This window comes from Chlamydomonas reinhardtii, chromosome 13 (assembly GCF_000002595.2).
Source record: "Chlamydomonas reinhardtii strain CC-503 cw92 mt+ chromosome 13, whole genome shotgun sequence".
Classification (NCBI taxonomy): domain Eukaryota; kingdom Viridiplantae; phylum Chlorophyta; class Chlorophyceae; order Chlamydomonadales; family Chlamydomonadaceae; genus Chlamydomonas; species Chlamydomonas reinhardtii.
The window spans coordinates 1,069,583-1,085,075 of NC_057016.1; the positions used below are offsets into that span (position 1 = coordinate 1,069,583).

The 15,493-nt window shown below is 62.2% G+C and overlaps 5 protein-coding genes across 5 annotated transcripts; 2 read left to right on the forward strand and 3 right to left on the reverse strand.

Annotated features, from left to right (window-relative positions):
- The first annotated feature begins 163 nt into the window (after nt 1–163).
- CHLRE_13g568800v5 (uncharacterized protein) lies at nt 164–2,335 on the forward strand. The gene is made up of 3 exons (XM_001693401.2): nt 164–682; nt 815–849; nt 1,481–2,335. The coding sequence occupies exons 1-3, from the start codon at nt 280–282 to the stop codon at nt 1,538–1,540; spliced, it is 498 nt and encodes a 165-aa protein (XP_001693453.1). The 5' UTR covers nt 164–279; the 3' UTR covers nt 1,541–2,335.
- Nucleotide 2,336: 1 nt separating this feature from the next.
- On the reverse strand, nt 2,337–3,445 carry CHLRE_13g568850v5 (uncharacterized protein). Its single transcript, XM_001693660.2, has one exon. The coding sequence runs from the start codon at nt 3,343–3,345 to the stop codon at nt 2,854–2,856; it is 492 nt and encodes a 163-aa protein (XP_001693712.1). The 5' UTR covers nt 3,346–3,445; the 3' UTR covers nt 2,337–2,853.
- A 109-nt stretch (nt 3,446–3,554) lies between these two features.
- Nucleotides 3,555–6,792, forward strand: CHLRE_13g568900v5 (ribosomal protein L17). Its single transcript, XM_001693402.2, has 4 exons — nt 3,555–3,633; nt 3,814–4,080; nt 5,368–5,541; nt 6,668–6,792. The coding sequence occupies exons 1-4, from the start codon at nt 3,586–3,588 to the stop codon at nt 6,737–6,739; spliced, it is 561 nt and encodes a 186-aa protein (XP_001693454.1). The 5' UTR covers nt 3,555–3,585; the 3' UTR covers nt 6,740–6,792.
- Nucleotides 6,793–7,126: 334 nt separating this feature from the next.
- Nucleotides 7,127–9,693, reverse strand: CHLRE_13g568950v5 (uncharacterized protein). The gene is made up of 8 exons (XM_043069338.1): nt 9,399–9,693; nt 9,076–9,126; nt 8,682–8,745; nt 8,432–8,491; nt 8,175–8,228; nt 7,906–8,019; nt 7,649–7,706; nt 7,127–7,426 (listed from the first exon to the last, which is right to left on the reverse strand). Exons 1-8 carry the CDS (start codon nt 9,597–9,599, stop codon nt 7,378–7,380), a joined length of 651 nt encoding a protein of 216 aa, XP_042917313.1. The 5' UTR covers nt 9,600–9,693; the 3' UTR covers nt 7,127–7,377.
- A 189-nt stretch (nt 9,694–9,882) lies between these two features.
- CHLRE_13g569000v5 (uncharacterized protein) lies at nt 9,883–15,383 on the reverse strand. The gene is made up of 14 exons (XM_043069339.1): nt 15,110–15,383; nt 14,684–15,042; nt 14,258–14,416; nt 14,070–14,171; nt 13,730–13,867; nt 13,413–13,553; nt 13,157–13,318; nt 12,550–12,756; nt 12,300–12,406; nt 12,106–12,224; nt 11,931–12,027; nt 11,749–11,840; nt 11,488–11,602; nt 9,883–11,320 (listed from the first exon to the last, which is right to left on the reverse strand). Exons 1-14 carry the CDS (start codon nt 15,318–15,320, stop codon nt 11,140–11,142), a joined length of 2,190 nt encoding a protein of 729 aa, XP_042917314.1. The 5' UTR covers nt 15,321–15,383; the 3' UTR covers nt 9,883–11,139.
- Between the last annotated feature and the right edge of the window lie 110 nt (nt 15,384–15,493).

The following is a 15,493-nucleotide window of genomic DNA, read 5'->3' on the forward strand; positions in this document are numbered from 1 at the left end:
GTTCGAGCTGCGGCGGTGCGGCCATGGAGTTCCTAGGTCCGGGGCTCCGGGCTGGGTCCGGGGCCGGGCGGGCCAGGGAGGGGGGGGGGGGGGGATGCCGTGGGTGCCACCTGCTCTGGTGCACCGTGAGGCACTTCGCATGGGGCCTCGCGAAGACTATCATATGTGTCTTGCCCGCTGCAAAAAACAGTAATAGCTTACGGCAAGTCTAGGGCAGCGGGGCACTCGCTGCAACACGTTTGCCTAATTGTAAAGCGAGTCGCGCGACGAAAGAGCAAAATGCTGCGCCAGCTTGCTACCCTTCTGCCGGGTGCCCTGCGCTCGGCGTCCGGCGTTAACTCGCTGGCGCTGAACCGTGGCTTCAAGGCGGTGGCCGATGTTGAGATAGACTTTAACAACCGCGAGGTGCTCAAGAAGTACGTTGGCATTCGTGACCACCTCAGCAAGGAGCCTGGGACACGCGGCAAGCTTATTGAGGCGCTTACGGAGGTGCTGAGCAGCATCAAAGCAGCGCCCGAGGGCTCAGACTACCGCAAGGCCGTGGAGGCCTCATGCATCTACCGCCTTAAGGTCTGCAAGGAGAATGAGTCGGACGCGGCTATTGAGGAGGTGCTGGACGCGCATTTGGAGGAGCTCATCAAGGAGGCGAAGGAGGAGGCCCGCCTGGTGCCCTTGATTGCCGGTGGGTTTATTACAAAAGATGTGGGACAGCGGGGAGCGGGTGCATGTGTGCGCTGAGCCCAGAAGTTGCCTTTCCCCGCGCTGAGTGCTGCGCGTGCGTGCTCGCTCGGCGCCCACTCGTGCGTGCTCGCAGGCAACGCGCCATGGGACGTGCCCGCTGACTACGCGGTGAGAGGGGCTTGGAAGGCGTACGTGAATGCGGGGGCGGGGAACCGGGCTCCGGGAGGAGGGCGGGGGCAGGCGGGAGGACACGCTGGGGGGTGCGGGCGTGCTGGCGTGGAGCAGGCGCGGGGAGGTGCACGCGGTCGGGTCTATGGTGAGGCGGGGGACCGGGCGCTGTGCATGGGCGGCTGTCTTTTCAGGCCATGATACGCACTGCTTGTCGCGCTACCTGAGACTTTGGGCGTATGTGTGTGTGGAGAGGTTTCTGAACTGGGCGCACGCGCCCTGCCCCTGTACTGGGCAACGTGCAGCTAGGTGTGCGTGCAGCTTCGTGTGCGGGGCCAGGGCGGCTCCAGCAGGCTAGCAGCCATGCATACAGTACTTGCATTCCCAACTCGCATGCCGCTGAGCTAAGAGATTCAACCATAGCGTCGGCCACAGCGCAAGCCGCTTCGTTGCGCCCGCGCTGCGGCCGCCAGTGCGACCGGAGCCCACGGACCGGCGGGCCATCCACCGCTCGCCCACCGCTCTGGCTTCCCATTCCTCGCCTCTGCGCCCACTCACCTCGCTGCGCCGTATTAGCATCGCCGTCTCCTAACTGGTCCCGCCCCTCCCACCTCGCTCCGTCTACTCATAGGTGCCTGTGGTGGACTACACGGATGCCGCCACCATCCTGGACGCGCCGCCCAAGAAGTAGAGAGGGGCAGCCGGGGGGATTCACGGCAGCAGAGGAGCAGAGGAGCCGTGCGAGCTGGGGGGCAGAGAGGAGAAGCGGCGATGCAGCGGAGGAGCAGCAGCGGAGCAGCGTGGCTTGCAGGGGAATTGCGGCAGTGCTTTCGGAGTGTGGCGGAGGGCGCATAGGCGGAGCGGTGGCAGTGCGGTGGTGATACCGGTGACCCCGCCGGTGGGGGAGCTCTGACTCCGTTGCCAGGCTGCGCAGGCGGCGACCGTGGCGGCCGTGCCTGAGTGTGGCAGCGCTGTGCTGATGAGGGTATGCGAGTCACGGCACGGCCTGACTGCAGCAGTCGGAAGCGTGCAGGGACAGCAGCAGGTGCAGGTGATGGCGATGTGCGCGGACGTGCCAGAGGCTGCGCAGGCAGGCACTTAGCTGCGGCGCGCCTGCTGCTGCCAGTCGTGGATTTCCTGGTGGGCGCCGGGGCAGCGGTAGTGGCAGTGGCCGCAGTCATGGTAGTGGCAGTGGCCGGCACAGGTTGTGACCAGCGTGCGGTGTTGCACCGATGCCGGAGCGGGAGCGGCGCTCCGACCTGCTCGTTTATGCGTGCTGTACCAGTGTGGCGTGGGCGTGCGCCGGCTGGCTGCTTGTGGGGCTCATGTGTTGCAGTTGCGGCGATACATGGGCACCGTAGGAGGCTGCTGGCGGCGCATGCTCTGCGCGGCTTGCTGAGGCTTACTTTCTTGAGCTTATGACTGGACAATAGCAGACGACACCGGTAGACTAGATACAAGACTCGCGTGGCAAAGGAGGGTCTGTATGCTTAGCATTACATAGATTGCAATGTGCGTGCCGACGTAGGGCACGCTTGTCTGTGAGAACGGTTGACCATGCGGCGTTACACGCCGCGCATAACCCGTTTCTTTCTTAGCTTAGGTTGTAAGATTATAAGTATACCTCAGTTGTCGGTTTCTAAACCTAACCACATACACGGAATGCAATCTACATCAATGTTGCGGTGATATCACTCAGCCTCTCTAAATGCGGCGTGGGCCGCGCGCATGCGTACTAGTTAGCCCCGCGACGACCTCTCGAGCATTCCAAGCACATAAAAACGCACAGCAATCACAACAAAACTATTGTCAGTGCAGTGCAAACATACAAACGGTGTCCATGCTGCGATAACGCCAAATGAAATGGCCCTGGTCGGTCAGGGGTTCAGGCACTGACACGCACGCCAAACCCGGCAACACTGACTCCTGCGTGTCCTACACCTGTTACTCGCATCGTAAGCGTTCTCCCAACCCATCATAGCTAAACCCCGCTACACTAGGTGTCTAAGCTGCCGCGGTGGCGGTCTTAGTGCGCTTCGCCTGGATGTCCTTCACCGCAGCCTTGATGGCATCCTCCGCCAGCATGCTGCAGTGCAGCTTGACGGGCGGCAGGCTGAGATGCTTGGCGATGTCGCTGTTCTTAATCTTTAACACCTCGTCCAGCGACTTGCCCTTCACCCACTCCGTCGCCACGCTGCTGCTGGCGATGGCCGAACCGCATCCAAACGTCTTAAAGCGCGCGTCCACGATGTTGCCCTGCTCGTCCACCTTAATTTGCAGCTTCATGACATCGCCGCATGCAGGAGCGCCCACGAGGCCGGTGCCAACGTCGGGGTCGCTCTTGTCGAACGAGCCAACGTTGCGGGGGCGCTCATAGTGCTCCACTACGTTCTTGTGGTACAGGCGCCGGCCTAGCTGCTGCGCCAGGAGGGGCAGGGCACCCACAGCAGGCGCGGAGAGGGCCGAAGCGGCCGAGGGAAGCAGCGACGCGAGCATCGTGGGGAATTGAGGAGAGAAACGCACTTGGTTGCGTGTGGTGCAAGCGGACAGAAATTTAGTTCAGGAAGAATTGTCAGATTTGCTACTGGCATATAATTTTTTCTGCAGGGTCTGGCGTGGAAGAATGCCAAATGGCGCGGAGCTGGCTGCATGGGGCGCCACCTCCCAGCAAGGGCCACCACTGCAACCTGCTCTTTCTCTTTCGTCGCGCCTTGCACGTAGCGTTAAAGCCCGAAAATGGTCAAGTACGCTCGTGAGCCGGAGAACGCGGACAAGACCGCCAAGGTGCGCCGTCATTCAGCCTGTTCTGCTGGGCCAGGCGTATTCGCAGAGCTGTGGGGCGTGAAAAATGATGCTTGATGGCTCTAGGAGCTGGGGGTAAATGTCGGCAAGTCCCTGTGTTGCGGCGGCTCACTAGACCGCCGGCATGGTCGCCCTCTCGCTCCGTTCATTCTGACATTGCAGGCCAAGGGGTCTGACCTGCGTGTTCACTTCAAGAACACGCGGGAGACCGCCTTCGCCCTGCGCAAGATGTCCCTGAACAAGGCCAAGAAGTACCTGGAGGATGTGATTGCGCACAAGCGCTGCATTGCCTTCCGCCGGTACCAGGGCGCTGTGGGCCGCACCACGCAGGCTAAGAACGAGAACAACCCTTCCGGCCAGGGCCGCTGGCCCGTGAAGTCGGCTGAGTTCATTCTCAACCTGCTGAAGAACGCGGAGAGCAACGCTGAGGTAAATAAGCTGCTTGTGTTACGTATTTGTGTTTGTCCGGCGGTATGGGGACGGATCTGGGGCTCGGAAGCAGACTCGGCTTCGGAGCTGCGGCGGCGCTCGGCGTTGCTAGCGGAGCCCAGCGGACCGGCGAGCAGCTTCGGCGAGCAGCAGCGGCCGGCGGGTGGCGCGTTCGTGGAGCGGCTCGGAGCGCGGGACTTGCTGCCGGCCGCGGGGGAAGCAGCTGCTTGCGGCGTCGGGGGAGGGGGAGGGGGGAATGGGGGGTCGAGGCAGGGAGCACACCGGCCTGCACGGTCGCCGGGCGGCCGGCGCCCACCCCCTGCACCAGCAGCACACAGAAACCAGCCACAGCAGCTGTCCAGCAGCCGTACGGCCCACGGCAATGCACCAGCATGGGCGATGGCGCCCGGCCCTGGCCGAGGCGGCGGTCAGGGACTGGCCGCGGCGCTCGGGGTGCGGCAGGGTTGCTCCAGCGGGGCGGCGGCCGCAAGCCACCGCCGGCCGTAATTGTGGGGCACAGTAACAGTATGGCTTTTGGGCACCGAGTACGCGTGCTGGTTGCACGGTGGCATGCTATTCCGCGCCGGCCGTTATAGAACCTAGCGGTAACAGCAGCGCCGCAGCCGCGATGGCGGCGGCGACGGCCGCGGCTGCGCGGGTGGGCGTCAGCGGCGTTACACCAAAGCCCAATGCAAACTGGCGGCAGTTTGGCCAGCAGTGTGACAGCAATGGCGAGGCGGCGCAGCGGGTGGCAGCAGCAGCACCACCTGCGCGGCGGCATGCTTAATACCGGAGCTGTCAGCATGACGAGATGCTGTGTGCGGCACGGCGTGGCGGCAGCTAGCGGCGGCAGCGTCTGATGCCCTCAGTCTGTGCCTGGTGCCGCCGGCCGCAGTGAAGCCGCCTGCGCCGCCGCTGGCAGAAGTGCTGGTGCATAGGCCTGGCGTTGCTGCTGGTGTGATGACAGCTGCGGTGGTTTCGTGGCTGCATGCATCCATAGGGGTAGCGGCGCCGGCGCTCGGCATATGTCATCCGCACGGCATACCGGCAGTTAGGGCTGGTCCGTCTGGATCCCCTGCCGTAGCAGCAGCAGCAGAAGGCCGCGGCCACAGCAGCAGCAGCAGGGCAGGGTGGGAGAGGGCTAGCCGTGTGTTGCATGCGTGTACGTCGCCGTGCAGTGACGCGGCCTGCGCAGCGTCCATGCATCCCCCACGCTCCCCCACCCCTCGCCCAAGCTGAACCCAACCTCCAACTTCCGATGCACCCTCTTCCTCCGTGACCTCGCAGGTCAAGGGCCTGGACATCGACAACTGCTTCATCAGCCACATCCAGGTCAACCGCGCCATGCGCCAGCGCCGCCGCACCTACCGCGCGCACGGTCGTGTGAACCCCTACATGAGCTCGCCCTGCCACATCGAGCTCATGATCTCGGAGAAGAGCGCGGGCGTCAAGGCCGAGAAGGTGAGAGGGCAAGAAAGAGGAGCTGGGAGGGAGCGAGTGCGAGCGGGAGGGAGGGAGGGAGGGAGCGAAGGAGAGAGGAGGAGGAGGGACGCAGGGAAGGCAGGAGAGGGGGCTGGGGTGGTGCGGGAATGGGAAGCGGCGTGGAATGGGCCAATGGTGATGTTTGGGGGGGGGAGGACGCTAGATTGGGAACGGTGCATGTAGGAAAGCCTGCTGAGCTCGAGCTCCCAGGTAGAGGACAGACAAGATAGGATGCGGCTGGGGGGGGGTCAGAGTCAAGGGTTTTGCGGATGGCAAGCAATACACGCAAGTGGCGAACACCGCAGCTTTCCTAGCAAGGGGTGGCGCCGCTGACAGCGGCTACAGCAGCGCAATCTGGCGAACGGCGATTGTAGAAGCAGCAGCAACAGCAGCGCTGGTGTCATTACGCAGACGGCGCAGCACCGAACGGCTCGCCGTCAGCGGCGGCAGGCGCTGCACGCAGGCATGAGCAGCGGCGTTTGCGGCACTACCCGTGCAGTAGTAGCGCCGAACAGGATGAGTCGGCTGGGCTGAACGTCGGCTGGCGCTGAGACAGGTTTTACGGCGGCAGCAGCAGCGGCAGCGCCTGGAGCTCGGGTGCAGAAGCTCTGGTGCGGCAGCAGCAGCGGCATCAGCAGCGTGTGGGGCAAAAGACAGCAGCTGCTCAGACCAGAACCGGAGTCGTGCTGCGCGCGGCGAGCCGTGGCGACCAGCGCTTTATACTGTTGTAAGCGCAGCTTCCTGGCGCAGCTGCCTCGACGGTGTGGTGCCGCGGTGCCGCTGTCGTGTTTGCCGTCTCGAGCAGCTGCCAGGGGCAGTAACCGGGAGCGGTGGCTCGCAGCGGTGGCGACGCAGCGATGTCGACGCAGCGATACTAGGGAGTCGTCATTTTATCAGCTCAGCATCACCGGGCAACATCACATGGGCAGACAGCGCTTGGCTCAGAAACGGGGCCGACGTGCGCCGTGCCATCCGACGCGGGGCGGGGCGGGGCAACACGCGCCGTTGATTAATGCACCTTACTCATACTCCACCCATGCCGTCGCCGCCCAGCCTTCTCACTGCTGCTGCTGTTGCCCCTGTGCGCCCTCCTCGCCTCCCTCAGGACACCAAGGAGCGCAAGCTCAGCAAGGTGCAGCTGGCGAAGCGCCTGCGCACCGGCACCGCCTCGGCGTAAGCAGCAGCATTTCGCCACATCACCTTAAGTGTTGTGTGTAAGTCTCCTACGTGGCAGTCCCCGTCCCCTCTCCGGGCCCCTGGCTCCGAGCTTCCGGCTCTCTCGCACGCTCTACGGGCCGTGCTACCTCATTCGCCCGTGGGCGCCAGCCATGTGTCAGCGCTCAGCAGCTTTCAGTCCAGCCGTGGGCCCGTGCAGGGCCGTGCCGTTGGTGGGAGTGGTCGCTTCAGCAAGCAGGCCAGGCAGAACTGGGAAGATGGGCAGTGCAGGGGGCGGCGCAGCCTTACTGGGAAGCTGGGCTCATTGCAGCAATGGCACTGGTGGTGCTCTGGGGGGCGTGCGAGAGCCAGCAGCCGGGCGGGGGAGGGGAAGCAATGGGGCAGTCGCGCATGTGGGGCATTACATGGGCACACGCCGGTCAGGCAGATTCAGGAACGATATTCTGGACACGGAGCCTTGGACCTAGCAGCTGACAAGGCGTCCTCAAACGCCCAATGAGATTACCGCATCGCGGATCAGCCGCGTATCCGTGCTTCTCTCACAGCCAAACACCTCTATCGCAGCCCTATAACAGCGCTCAACCATCAACCAAGGCTCGCAACAGTACGAACATAACCGAAAGTACAGCAGCAACCCGCCTAACTCAGCGTGAGTAGGTACTCTCTGACGAGCGCCAGCGCTTGTGACCTGTCGTGGGGCGGGCCGCAGCCAAAGGAGGACCTCAGCATGTTAGCGACATGGGCGGGCAGGCAGGCCAGGGCGAGCCCTCGCCGCCGCACGGGTGGAGCCTCCCGTCTCACCGTCCGTTGCATGGGCACAGAGCCTTCGCCCACACCACGGACTGAGTACAAGCAACATACTGCATCCACAACACCCAACCCCTGTCGCTTGCCCGCCTTGCTGGCTCGCCTGTGTGACACGGCACGGAGGGTGGCCTCGTCCATCTCCGCGTACGTGCGGCCGTAGCCTGACGTGGCCCGGGAGGGCGGGGGCACAGTACGGTAGTGCCCAGCGTGTCAGGGCACTCGAAGGGGTGTGGAGCGCCCTGCGCACGTCGTGCGGCAGACACCGGTTGCACGCCCAGCGGCACGTGCATGCACCTGACTTGACCCCGCACTGACACCGTGACACGGTCGCGGCAACACGCCCCGCCGCCGCCGCCTCACCCTCCAGTTCAAACAGCCGACTGAGGTCTCCCCACTTGCCGCCGCTGGGGCCCCGCGGCGGCACGATGCGACCAGGCAACCGCCCCACGAATGTGACAGGCTCGGAGCCCGGGCCTGCAAGCCGCCGGTGTGGCGCTCGGCGCAGTCAGTTGTGGTCACTTGCGGTGCGTCTTCCCCTTTCCGGCCTTGCCCCGAGCCCGGCCCTCACGCCCCCCACCCCAGTTCCGGGCCCAGCCGTCGTGGTGATGTGGACACAGCAGCCAACTCACCCGGTGCGAAGGCGAAGACGCACTGGAACGCGGCTGACTTGTCTTCAAAGCCCTCTGCATGTATGCAGGAGAACGACACGGTGGCACTCCCACTGATACCGTAGCGTGAAAGGGTACAACGGGTCGGGGAAAGACTGGCGAGGCGGCAGGCGCCCTGGCGCCGCAGCCACAGCATCCGGGGCCAGGCCGGCTGCACCCACCGCCCGCCACAGATCCCAAAAATCCCCTGACGTCATGTGTGCGCGGCGCTCACTCACCCAACATGCGCAGGAAGCCCTCGGGCTCCAGCTTCTCAATAAACCACTTGATGTAAGGACCTGACGGCATTCGACCACACGGTACGGTACACGCAGACCATTATCCGGCCCAATGGCACGGTGCGGTCTCCCGGCCGATCAAGGGCCGGCACGGCGGCGACAGTGGCTGGACCTAACCCTCAGGTCCAGGGACCCCCAGTGCTCACAAGGCCGTCCGGCCCGCCCATCCCGCCGTCAGCCCGCCACCTACCCGGCAACCCGTTCAGCGCGGTGCAGCACAGGCTCGCGTCGTCCACCAGCACCGGCCCTTGGAGCTGTGTTCCACACAACAGGAGCGTGCGGAGTGTGGCCGAGTGCGGAATGGGGTTTCCTTCAACCCCTCCGCACGCATTCCTACAGCCCCTGACACCTGGCGTTCTCCGCTTTTTTTCGAGTGCTGCCCTCCACCACTGCCAGGGGGGCCTCCTGAGCATTGCACTGGACGTGGGTGTCCCGCCGCGTGCCGACCGTCCCTGCCGGCATGGTGCATGCCCCTGTCCGGACCCCCGACGCAGCGCCAGCCACCGCACGGCGCCGCACTGCAGCCCAGAGGAGCCCTGCTGCAGCCCAGGGGAGCCCTGCTGCAGCCAGTCGCGGTAACGCACCTGGTCGGCAGCTATGCGGCACTTCTGGCGGCATATGTCCTCAGGATCCCCCTGTGCACAGACGGTGGGCGGTGGCTGGCTCTTTCATGGGTATGAGGCGTGCCCCCTCTGCACGTTTTCCCATGCTCCCCCGCGGCCTTGCATACTCAGCCCCTAAAGACAGCTGTGATAGCTGCTGCTACGCTTCACGTGCTGCGTACGCGTCCATGGTGGTTTGCCGGTTGCCGCGGTTCCTTCCACGCTTCGCGGGGCTCTGGGACAGTCTGGGATCCACGCCACGCCGTCGCCTCGTCTCCACGCACGCGCACACCGTCCCTACCCGCCTGCAGTTCTGGGAGGTCCAGCTCTACCGCTTGCAGCTCAAAGGGCAGGCGAGGGCCGTCCGAAAGAATAGCAACGACCTGCGAAGTTGCGTCGTGAACATTGCGTTCGGCGACAGCGCGATCCCGCGCGAAGCTCCCACCTCTGCCAGCTTGTACAGGGATTTCCAGTTGCAAAGTACACTCTAGCAAATGCCGTTGCATGTATTGTGCTAGCAGGTTTGGCACGATGCCCCAGGCTCAAACCGCCTGGCGACATCCCGCCGACTGGGCCGACACGGCTGCGAGGCCGGATAAGTGACGGACGTGATTGCAAGCGACCTGGTGACATGTCTGGGTGCCTCGGTGTTGGGGAAGGGACTAACTGGAGGTTTGATGAATGGCACTGGATGGTGGCATGGGCGTGGCCATCCAGCCCATCAGTGCCTGTACCCGCCTTCATGCCGCGTTCCCGCCCTCTTGACCTCCTGCCACCCCACGTGTCTCGTGCAGATAAGTGTTACATATGCACTGCAAAACAACATGCGTTACCACGATGGCATTCTCAGCCGGCGCCTGTTGAGTGCCTCGCCTCATTCCCAAGCCCACACCCTGCTCAGCGCTGCCTGCAGCCAGACCTCCTGTCGCCCCGGCCGCATCTTGCTTATCCTAGATCACAATGTCGCTCCGGCCGCATCTTGACTCGGGACCCACACCACCAGTCACCAGAACACATGCGCCGCTTGCGGGCGCAGCGTATTCATGCACCAACATACCAAACTGTGAGCCCGCGACATTACCTGTATGCGATCCAGAACTAACCGACGCGGTCACGCACGACCCCTCACGGCCACGTCTGCCAAACACGGTGCGTGTGCACTAGGACGCGCTGGACTTGGTTTCGAGTCGCCATGCAATCATCCCCCTCAAGCGTTACATCCCTGTGTTATCCCTTTCTCCTGCGAACAGAAATCACCATTCACCAAGAGATGACAGGCTCTGCCCCCTCTGCAACACACGAGTAGAGGATATACGGCATCTTGTCATGTGAAGCTTACACGAGTGTTAGAATGATGTACGACCTGCTTCACACGACGTATGGACTAAGCGCTGTTGAAATCAACTGTCTTGATCGCCCTTAGGGGGACATGCCTGCTCCTATGTTACCGCATGGCGTCTAGCAGCGCAGCCAACCTGGCGGGCTCCGACTCCTGCGCCACGACTTCGTGCATGCCCTTGCTCGACCGCAACTCGTTCATGAATCGTATTGCTCATCTCCGTACCTTTGTATCTCTCTACCTTAGTGTAGCCGTACACAGAGGCTTGCACAGGCAAGCTTGACTACTAACTTCATATGCATTTTGCAGATAGCGCCTGGGTTCATGCGCGCATTGTTAGCCTTAAAGCATCCTCGATAACGCGCCTGGCATGCATTGCAGAACTACCGTACACATCTCTTCCTGCGGTTTGACATTTCAAGCAGACAGACAGCAGATGTACAGCACACAAACAACACAAACGTATGCAAGCTTGCCAGCTTCACCATGCACACCATGCACATGGATGGCAAAGTGTTGATGCAAAGCGCAAGCCGTGCGCCCAGTGAACTTCGGAATCAAACAGTGTTTCGAGCACCATTACAACACACATCTGCAACGGCCCAACGACATCAGAGCTGAGACCCTGTGCCCGAGGCCTGCTTGTGGGAGCCGCCGCGCAGTGATGCAACACCACGCGTCACGCACGCTGCTCCACCTGGGCTTCATCACTGTGCAACGCCACCCGCATTTGGGGCCAGTGCCCACGTTTCCTGCTCCAGCTCTCCAGCCTCGCCCTCTAGCTCCGCCAGGCTGGTCAGCACATCCTTCACCCGCTGAGCCAGCTCTCGCCGCTTCTCCACGCCCTTCTCAATTGCGCGAGTGGCCGAAATGGTTGCAACCAGGAACCTGCATCAAGCACAAGTGGGGGTCGAGTGATGCTTGCACTTATCTCGCTCGCTTTATTTGGGGTCCCTTCCTCGCTACTCCCGAACCCTCTCTCTCGCCTCTCGCGTCGTAGTGACAATTCTAATACAGCCCCATGCATTGTCGTGCACCTCTGTCAGTCTGTCTACCTGTTGGTGTAGCCGTCAACCGCCTGGATCGCTTGACCGATGTACTCAGCAGCAGCCAGTCCAATCGCCTTGTCGAAGGCCTCCTCGTTGCGCCGCAGCGTGTGGTTGATGCATTCTGCATCCAGCATACAGCGCCCGTCACATGTGCAAACGAACAGCTTTGAATTGTCACACCAAATGCAGCGCTGTCTTGATCCGCTTGCAAGACCAGAACTCCAAACGCGTGATATGCCCCCTCTGCCCCACGCCCCCACCCAATACCTGTGAAGTACGCTTTCACGCTGTCAGCGTTTGGCTCAAAGCGCTTGACTTCCCAAACCTTCACCTCCTCCCGCTGTGCCGTCTGCTTCTCCCTGCAGCCGCATGTTCACGCACTTATGTCTTCTCCCGTACGACAAGTATACTAACGTCTGGCAAAGAAGATCCCAAGTGCCAGGACGTACCAGCGGCCGCCCCAGTTGAAAGGGCCTGAAACCCAGACGTAGTAGTCAATGGTCTTTTGGATGACCTCCTGCATCTGCTGGGTCGCGCTCCGTATGCCTGCACGGCGACAGGATGTAACAGCTTAGCTGCTACGGTGTAATGATAAGCGCTTTCCGTGTTTCGTGCCGCGCTCACCGCTGCCCATGAAAGAGTCAACATTGGAGTCGAAGTCGATCCGCAACGTGCGCGGCAGGTTCAGGTCCGCCTTCTGCAGTGTCACATTAAGAGCCTTGCCCACCACCTCCTCAACACGCCTACATTCGGTTGTAAGCAAGCAGTCGTGGGTCAACATTTTGCCACGGCACCCCACCCACGCCATTGCTGCTCACCTGCTGAACTTCTCGATCTCTGCGTCCACGTTCGACACGAGCCGGCCATGCTCACTTTCGACCGTGTGCACAAGGGTCTGTGCCCAGGTGCGGAGCTCGGCCTCCAGCTGATCATCATGCATGGGAGGACAAACCGCGTCATTAGATGGCTGGCTACGACGATCGAAGCACACACGCAGCTGTGTACAACTATTACAACACGGCACGCATGGCACGCAATCGCAAGCACCCAGATGAGTCAGCAACTCACCGCCTGCACCACGTACGCCTCCAGTTCCTCCAGCTGGTCGCGCAATTCCTCCTTGTCCTGCTGGCTGGACAGGGAGGGATACTTCTTGCGCACAGTCTCCCACACGCCTCGGTGACCGCTGCTGGTCTCTTGGTCCTTTCCGCCGTCCACCACGCGGCACAACTGGTTGACCAAGGAAAGCCGCTTCTCCTCAAACATTGCCCTGATCTGCAGGTGGATGCATGACCAACGAACGAGACAAGGCAGCATTCATTACTAGCTGGATTAAGAAGCATACAGAAAGGTGTTGCACTCCACGGCGGCGGCTCCGAGGCTAGGCATGCTCGCTGAAGTAGTGGTGTGTGCGTGCGTGTGTATAAAAGAGCACAAGTAAGGAAAAACAAGACGCGCAGGACAGTGCATGCGCGTGTGTGTGTGTGTGTGTGTGTGTGCGTACGTGTGTATGCCGCAAGGTGCACATGCAAGTACTAAACGCAAGGCTGCACCGTTAACGGTACTGCCGGCTGAACGGAGTGGACAGCATACATGGCTTAGCTGGCGTGGGCTGCGTGGGCAAACCAAAGAGGCACGAAACAGACTGTGCCACCTTCTGCCCCTGCACACCTACCTTCGCCTCCAGCGGCTCCGTCAGGATCTGTGATGTGCCCATGGTGGCCTGCGCCTCCGTCTTGACAGTTGACAGCTGTTCCGCGAGCTTGGCGGCCTCTGCCTTCATCTCCGCCTCGTCCTTCCGCAGGCCGGCCTCGTACAGCGCCAGGAAGTTGTGCAGCTGCAAGGAAAGGGAGTCCGACAGCAGCCGCGTTCTCAGGAATCCACATGCACGCGAATGCTCCACACCCACCACGCGCCAGCCAACCACACACCTGCTGTAACCTCTTGGGCAATTCACTGGCCTTGGCTTGCAGCTTGACGTAGCCCCCGTGCTCGGCGAGGTAGCCCAGCACGATCTCCTCCAGCAGCTTGATGTCGCACGACGTCTCCAGCTCCACGCTCGCGGTGAACAGCTGCAGTTCAGGGAGGTGGGGATGTTCATTTGGCTACAGGCGAGAGTGGTTGGCTGGGCAGTGATGTTTGCATGCAGCGGGTGATGAAGCAGGTGTGACAGCACCATCGCCACATCGCAAGCGGCGGATGCATGCATGTATTGATAAGCCGGGGTAGGAGGTAGGGCGTAACTCACCTCTTGCGCACTGTACTCCTTGTCCATGCCGCGCATGCCGTACACGATCTGTTTGAAGTGCCGCATGTCCAGCTGACTGGCGCGGTTCTCCCTGACCAGCCGTGATAGGCGCGCGTGCGCTGCTGAAACCAGCAGGACCTGTGCAAACAAGGAGCAGCGGCAGCACCGATCCGTGCGTGGCGCTGCATGATTACCGGGATTCGTGGGGTGACACGTCACCACGCCGAGCGACCCGTGCCGATCCACCCCCCCGGTCCCGCGCACAGCGCCACCCCGCCCGCACCGATCGCGGAGCGCCGTGCCACCCCGCGCGAGCGCGCCTGCAGACCCTGCCGCTTACCTGGCTGCTGTCGATGACCGTGTCCAGCTGCCGCTTGACATAGTCCGCAACATACTTGGGCGTATCAGGCGGCTGCAGGGCGCCCGGCGCTTGCACGTCGATCTGCACATGGATGCCCACGGCAGCGCGTGAACTTGCGTCTTCACCACGCCGCAACCTCCCGTGATACCCCATCACCCTGTGCGCACCTTGTTGACCACGAAGAACAGGCGGCTGCTGATGCTCTGAAGCAGGGCTGGGTTGAGCGACTTCAGCTGATCCAGCAGCACCTTCTCGTCTGACGTCCCCATCTTGGTGAAGTCCAGCAGGTACAGGATGCAGTCAGCGTTCTCGAGAACCCGGTCCACCTGGATGAGGCCCCAAGCAAACCAAACGAGCATCGAGCAAGCACGCTGGGTGGTACTCACTAGCCTACGGCAAGCAGTCGTGTGACTTGGCGACGCAGTAAATGCAGGCGTAGCGCATGCAGCACGCGGCCTAGGGGTGAGTGTATATGGCTGTCGTTGACTCAGGGCTGCCACCGCGGCCGGGGAATTGGGCCGCTGCTGTGCGTGCACGAAACAAGTGCAGAAAGTGAGCTGCCGGAAAGTGAGCTGCCCACACCCAGCTCATACCTGGAGCCCCAGATGCCTTGCTCCCGCCTCGTTGGGGCCCGGCGTGTCCAGCAGGACCAGGCGGTAGGGGGCGTCGCTGCGCCAGTGCTCCAGGGCCGGAAGCCGGACGCGGATTTCCACAGTGGTGCCGCCAGCGTGCTCGTTTGCGCGGCCAGCGGCGTTCAGCTCCTTTAGCCTGTTGTGAATGGCCGCCTCACCAGTGATAGCCAAGAGGATGGCACCGTCTGCAGTGGTCTCCACCATGCTAGGGACCACCGCGCTCGCCTCGTGAACGATGCGTACCACGCACGCGGTCGAAGCGGGGATGTCCATGGGCATCAGGTTGGTGCCACACAAGGCGTTGAGCAGCGATGACTTGCCTGCAACCGATGACTGATAAGCATATGCGTGTTGCGAAGCTAAAACTCGGCGTTCTGGCGTCCTTACCGCACTTCATGAGGCCAACCACTGCCACTGTGACCTCGTCGTCGCGGCTCCTGGCGTCAAGTAGCCCCCCGGCTACGGCAATGTGTGCGTCGCCAGGCTCGCCGCATGTTGCAACGAGGCTGCGCGCCCGCGCCAGCAACCTCTCAATCTTGCGCTGGCCCTCCAGCAGTTCATCACTCTTGGTTTTTTGCGTTTGTTCAGGCGCCGCCATTGTTTCTATACTGCCTTCTGGTGTGACGCTAGTGGTCAAATGCCGAGTTTCCTGGTCGGTTTCGCTGAATCCCAGTCTCACCGCCGAACGGTTGCATTCCAGTGCGGAGCGGGCCGCGCTTGTAAGTATCTTTAAGTCACTGAAGGCTGGTCTGGTTTACATGATGATGTTGC